The sequence below is a fragment of the Notothenia coriiceps genome, unplaced genomic scaffold (genome assembly GCF_000735185.1).
Source record: "Notothenia coriiceps isolate Sejong01 unplaced genomic scaffold, NC01 NC01_scaffold00031140, whole genome shotgun sequence".
Taxonomy (NCBI): domain Eukaryota; kingdom Metazoa; phylum Chordata; class Actinopteri; order Perciformes; family Nototheniidae; genus Notothenia; species Notothenia coriiceps.
The window spans coordinates 626-7,359 of record NW_011363841.1 but is presented as its reverse complement, the minus strand read 5'-3'; the positions used below and the strand labels follow the sequence as shown (position 1 = coordinate 7,359).

At 39.5% G+C, this 6,734-nt stretch overlaps 1 protein-coding gene across 1 annotated transcript in view; it reads right to left on the bottom strand.

Annotated features, from left to right (window-relative positions):
- LOC104959835 (ALK tyrosine kinase receptor-like) overlaps positions 1-5,582 on the bottom strand; it is a gene marked incomplete at its 5' end in the record, with an annotated part of 28,157 nt that extends 22,575 nt beyond the window's left edge. Inside the window, 3 exons of the mRNA XM_010787745.1 lie at positions 1,738-1,832; positions 3,261-3,433; positions 5,479-5,582. Of these exons, the coding sequence (XP_010786047.1) occupies positions 1,738-1,832; positions 3,261-3,433; positions 5,479-5,582 (372 nt within the window). The remainder of the gene's footprint in view (positions 1-1,737; positions 1,833-3,260; positions 3,434-5,478) is intronic.
- Between the last annotated feature and the right edge of the window lie 1,152 nt (positions 5,583-6,734).

Genomic DNA, 6,734 nt, shown 5'->3' with positions numbered 1-6,734 from the left:
CCCCATAGAGAATATGTGGGGTATTGTGAAGAAGAAGCTGAAAGACACCAGACCCAACAATGCTAATGAGTTAAAGGCCGCTATTGAAGCATCCTGGGCATCCATAACACCTCAGCAATGCCACAGGCTGATTGCCTCCATGCCACGCCGCATTGATGCAGTAATCCGTGCAAAAGGATTCCCAACCAAGTACTGAGTGCATTAATGGACATTTTCAAATGTTTGATTGTGTTTTGCTGTTATAAATCTTTTTTTTTTACTTGGTCTGAGGAACTATTCTAATTTTTTGAGATAGGATTTTTGAGTTTTCTTAAGCTGTATGCCATAATCAGCAATATTAAAATAATAAAAGGCTTGCAATATTTCAGTTGATTTGTAATGAATCCAGAATGTATGACATTTTTGTTTTTTTAATTGCATTACAGAAAATAAAGAACTTTATCACAATATTCTAATTTTCTGAGACAGTCCTGTATTCTGAATGGATGACTGCCAACAACTTGCATTTCAATGACAACTCTAAATAACGATCCTACCTCAAGAAGCATGTCCTTGATCTGCTTCACCAAGATTCATTTTTAATAAAAAGCGATATCACAATAGTAACCAAAGTATTTTTACTCTCACAGTAGCCTCTACTACTTTGTATCCTCTCACAGAACTATTCACAATTCAAAGGCTGCTAATTTTGGTCAAACAGTTTTTGCTTTTCATGTCGAGATATGTCGGCATATTAAAAATGTTAAGAATGTGTGACATACCAAATCGAGCTGGCCCAGGGTAACCTTTATTAATCTGAGATAATAAGGAAGTGCACAAACATCTCTCGTTATTAAAAGAGACATTTGAAAAAACCTCTCTGGTGTCAAACTTCGCATACATACAAGTCAGTGATGTCAGTGTCGGACAATTTCAGATTTATAATCCAACCATCTATTTCAGAGGGTGACCCCATGCCCGGGCTTCTTGAGTTGAATCCTTGGCCAGTCAGTTTACCTATGTTTCATTTTACCAAAGTGCTCATGGTCAGAACTTTATTCACGTACAGATGCTAAAACATTACTATTCCAGGCGCAGCTTAAAACCTTCTAACCTTTCATTCTTCTGATGCCAGACATGGCTGTCATCCTACTCCTGTTTTTATACTGATACACCATCTCAATTATAACACAAACATATCCGTAAAGGTGATGTGAGGCTTAACCTTTATATGGCTGCAGTACAACATTGAAACATAAGCCCTTATCAATCAGCATGCTACATGATAGCAGATTTGAACTGTTCTGACATTTAATTTATCTCATTATCAGAGGGATGTATCTTCATGCAAAACTACAGAACATTTAATAAAGGTATTATTTCGTAGCAGACTTACTAGCATTTACATTTTAATAGTTTAAACTGTGTATTTTAAAGAAATGTTGTAGTACTGTATTATGGCTATGTCAAGGGAATTGAAAGGATAAGTGAGGCCTTGATAAAAAGTGTACAAAACAGTTGCTATGTAAACATAAGCATAGGGCAGACCTGAATTGACTATTATTTGAATAGCTGTCGTTGAATTTAATTTTTTCATAAGTATATATAAAGTCCATTAAAAGGGTAAACATTTTTCAAAGGCATCCCGCTCCCCATGTTGTGCCTGTGATGGTCAATCAATCAGACAAACAATACCATTAATTCAACCCTTGTCTGATGAAGTAATAGTGACAAAAGAAACATTTTGAATGTACTCACATGCCAGGAAGCAGTCCATACTGAAAGAGATGTTGTCAATAGACACGGCTGAACCCGATCCAGGTCCATCTTCTGTGCTGAATTGCAGCCAAAACCTACAGAAGGACAGAGCGGTTTATACTTCCTCACAAGCTTTGAGATTATGGAAAGCTTCAAACGTAAAGGATGTGAAGAACAATGAAAGTTCTTTAGGAAAATGTCTTTGTGCTTTGGCTTTGGAGGGTATGCATTGTATGCCTTATGACAGCTCACTGTATATTCAGCCGAGACAGAGGAAATTGAGTCCTATTGGGATGGAACTCTTTTTATGTTGGAAAATGAAATGCTTTCATGCATAGAATTATGTAGACAGGCATGACATCACTTATGCTGCCTAAACCTTTAAAGAAATCTTTTAAAATGTCGGTTTTTGGGTTCTTCTTGCTGGTCCTCTTTGATAAGATGATTGATATCATTCTCAAGTCCTCAAGGTAAATATGTAGCCAGCTGTTGGTTAGCTTAGCATATACCCTGAAACCCCTCTAAAGCTCACTCATTAATTGTATTTAATTAGCTACACAAAAAACGAAAGGGAAAAAACACAGTTGCCGCCTTTCTCTTGTCTTAGTGCTAAGCTAAGCTAACTTGCTTCTGAATCCAGCATCATATTTAGCGTACAGACATGAGAATAGTGTCAATCTTCTCATCTACCTCTCAGACCATAACGAGAATAAACATATTCCTTTAAATTATAAAGTACTTTATCTGTTATGTTGCTTGAATGTGATGGTATGCTGCAGTATACACCCATTCTTACTGTCAAACCAAAGCAGTCTGTCGTGTCCTGACTTTTATCTGCACTTCAGGCTGTATTTCTGATTCTATTTAAGCTCTACAAAGGTCAGTGCGCAAAGATTGGCAGGTTCACCTCGTGGATACGGACATGACATTCTAATTAAGAGCCCAGGCACAGCTGACTACATAACCCAGAGATAAAAAAAAAGGTATCACTCTCAGGGGAGCAGGATTATCCAAGCTCCAATAGCAAAGAAACCAACAGTGAGGCACACAGAGATGAAATGCCTTATTTGGGGTTTCTCTTTCTCCTAGCTTAACTTATTTGGTTTTAATTTCCCCTTTTTTTGAGGGGAAATCAGGGCCATCTCTAATTGGAAGGCAAGTAGTGTGTGTAGAGCCTATTGTATTGATTTGGACTCCCTGAATCACAGACAAGTTGAATAAAAAAGAGGGCTGCATTTTGTTCAGTCCCTATGGGATTCCTTAATTCTGCTGAGGTGAGAGGCAATGTTCCAGGAAAATGGAATGTAAATGTTGGAATCTGCATTTAGGAGAGGCGATAAGAAGAAGAATAGCTACTTGGTTCTGTTTCTTAAGGATTTCTTGTGGGAGCTCTTAATTAGTTGTGTGAGGAGGTCTGTTGGAGTGAGAGCTAAACCACTCGTTGGCTCTTAAACACCTTATAGTGGTGCTTTAAAGCATTCGGACAGTCGTGCTGGATATAATGCTGTTGAAACAGGTCGTACCAGTCTGCCAGCCCGTAAAGGGGCAGTATGATGAGTTTCCAGCCCTTCTCAGATTTGGGCTCGCTGGCTGAACGCCACAGTCTGCGCTGCTCTTCAGGGCCTGTACTGTTTTCAGCGATCCACAGCGACAGCGACCCCCTCTGTGAGCCCCCAGAACACAGCCAGAATCTCATCTGTGGAAGCAAGGCAGAATTTCAAATGAGCAATGCAGTTACATTTATGAATGAAATATGTAGTCAAGGTAATCATAAATCCAGAGTGTTGATTTTTAAAAGGTACACTCTGAGAAGTAAAGACAGCACATTCAACAACCCTAACTGCATTTAAAAATGTTTTACACAAGTGCATTATGTGAGCTCAATCAGAAAAAGCCATCTGTTATTTTCTAATTATTCCAAGATTAATAAAATTCAACCAGGATCATGATTTGGTATCATTTTGCTGTCTATGCTGCTCCTGCATGCTTAAGCACAAATACATCTCATTTTTTTTTATTCCAGGAGGGATACGGAAAGCGTAAAGCAGATTCAAGTTAGACAACACACACAGGGCTCAATAAAATAGTAAAAGGAAGTCTGAATCTAAAGCTCGCTAACAAGCATGGGATGTGGCCATGTCCCTGCGCAGCATTTCGGCGGCGTCAAGAACATAAATCTTGCAGGTTGTCGTTTCCCTTATCGTCAACCGTTGGACCACATGGTGACCGTTTAAACGACAAGATTACAGGAACTGCACAGAGCACACCGGGCGCCAGATGAAAGAGAAGATGGTCTGTAGCTAATACCCAACACTGATATCCTCTACGTAGTTGTCCAAAAGCAGACAGGCTAGATTTAACAGCAGCGGTTCAGTGTAGAGAAAAGGATTTAGAGTGTTAATCTGGAATCATGGCTAATCTTTGGCTTTGCACCAGGAAGCTGCGATGGTGTACCACTGCCTCCACACATATCAGGCAGCTTTAATTCACAGAAGGAAGGGGTACATTTCTACTCCTACATTTGCATTATTTTCTACTTCTGTTTTATGCCTCTCTGTCATCCCTGCAGCCAGTGTGTTTCCCTTCTCGAGACTAACTTTATTTACCCTCAGTCTCTATTATTATCTTCATTTCTGACCTCTAGACCTTCCTGTTTCCTGTGCAGTTCCTTCCCTTCTGTGTCTGCTTCTGTCTCCCCATTTGCTCTCTACATCAACTTGGAATGTGCAAAGTACACATGCAGAAGGCCAAAGGTTGCTTTGCAATGTTAAAATGAATAACATATATTTAAATGAAAGATAGAGCAGCATCAATTTAATATGTCAAGAACAGAACCACCCTCAGAGACCTGCCCCGGGAGCTACATGATGTGAATTATGCATGATTTGTAATATTTTTTACAGCGAGGTCAGCAGATACAAATGTGTGATTGACGAGGTCAACCTCTGTCTCTCCGGAAATGCAGATGGTACAGTGTAACCCTGCTGTCGGAACACATTACTGTTTGAGCTGTTACTGAAGGCAATGAACATATCACACTATTCAGAGATTCATTATATGTTCTACTCCTACAGAAACAGAGAACCAGGGATGCAAACTCATCAGGTATAAAAAAGATGACAAGGATTTTCCAAAGATCCCAATAACCCTCTGATCATTTATCCAATTTATATCCAATTTATTCTTAGTTTTTTGTCCTTTCATCATGTCAAATGCTGAATTTAGCAGCTTACACTTTTGGATTTTGGTTGTAGTTCCTCGTAATCTGATTGATAGCTGCAGGTGATTTACCTATGATAATACGTTATGGTTCAAGTGACTGTTCATTTTCATGTGGAAGTTATAATGACTTAAACTTTGTAGTAATTGGCAGAAAAATAGTATTTGAATGATCTGCATTCTTTTTGCCATGTTTTGTACATTTGATTCAAATTGCTGTTTCCCCCCCCTCTAGTTCTTCCGTAGCCCTGCTGAAAAGACAGACAAACAGAGAGACAGACCAAAATAAAAGTATTGAGCTTTCTGGTAGTGGTCAAAATGACTGTTCTGGACTGTAGCATTGACTGTGTGGAATCCAGGTTGCTAATAATCAGAGGGAAAAATATGGCACGTTATCATTTAAAAATATGCATGTGTACAGCGTGAGTAAAGATAGCTTGACACACTTAGCAACAGTTACTAGGTGGGGGGTGGGGGTCTTTGTATGTAATGAAGATTCAGTCTACTCTGTACTATGCTCACCGTGCATCGAGAGTTTCTGAGAGGAGGGGGGAAGAGAGGGCTCCTCAGTACTGCTGAGCTGCGCTGGCCTTTGGACTGGCCTCCTTCCACACTGAATGCAGCACCTTTAATACACACATTAAACACGCAGAAGAAGAAACACTGCGTCAGAATAAACAATAGTAGCCTATATATAAAACATCCATATATAAAAAAGCATTGATTATCTGTGTATATGGGTAGGAAATGAAGAATGAATATATTTTGTGGAATTTGTTTTGAATGAGTACATTTCATAAAGTTAAATTATACCAATGTATACCAATATTGGCCGATGATGGGGTCCCTTGATCACAGTTTTCTGAGATGTGTCGGGGCCTTGGTCACACTAATTTCCTGATCTTTGTGTGTATCATAATGTATGTATGTTTGTAGTCATGACACATAGATGCTTTATATATATATATACATATATATATTTATTAATGCTGTCAAAATGAGCGCGTTAATGGCGGTAATGAATTTTTTGAATTCATTGCGTTAAAATATTTAACGCATTTAACGCATGCGCAGAATGGCCTGCCCCATACATCCCACCAGTGGCGGCGCCAGGGTATGGGGGTTATGGCTAGAAAGGATCCGTCTAGTGTAAAACTCTCGCGAGAGTTTGCAATAATGCTGAATGTTTACGTTTGGCAGGCAGCCTTTCAGTTACGATCGTTAACATCAGTGAGCCACAGCAAATGATGGTAAGAAGCTAAACTATCTATTAATTATGTCAATGACAGGGAGTGTGATTGTTGAAATAGGGTGTTAGCGGTCTTGCTGGTGTTCAAAGAAGAATGACAACACTGTAGATCACCAACACTATGGTTTATTTTTTATTCACAGGCGTTGTCACAACGTTGTCGCAGTAAAAGTCCGAAGATAGCTCCTGGTGCAATAAAATGTTCCCTTTCAGTATTTTACTATTATGTCTGATGTTTCTCTATTAATATTGCTGCTGCATTAATGTTTATGTTGCAACATGTTACTGCTGCAGATGTATTTCCGAGCCGCTCCGATTACAACGAGAGTTACAACGAGAACGTGATGTCATATTTACACAAGACGGATCCTTTCAAGCCATAACCCGGGAACTCTGACGTCGCCATTTTGTGTGCTTCGCGGATGCGCTCGGCTCTTCTCGACTGCTGCTCGGGTCTGCTCGGTCAGCTTCCGGATGAGGAGGCATTCGTTCGACCAACTTACAGTAGATAACATTAAAACCTTTTTAA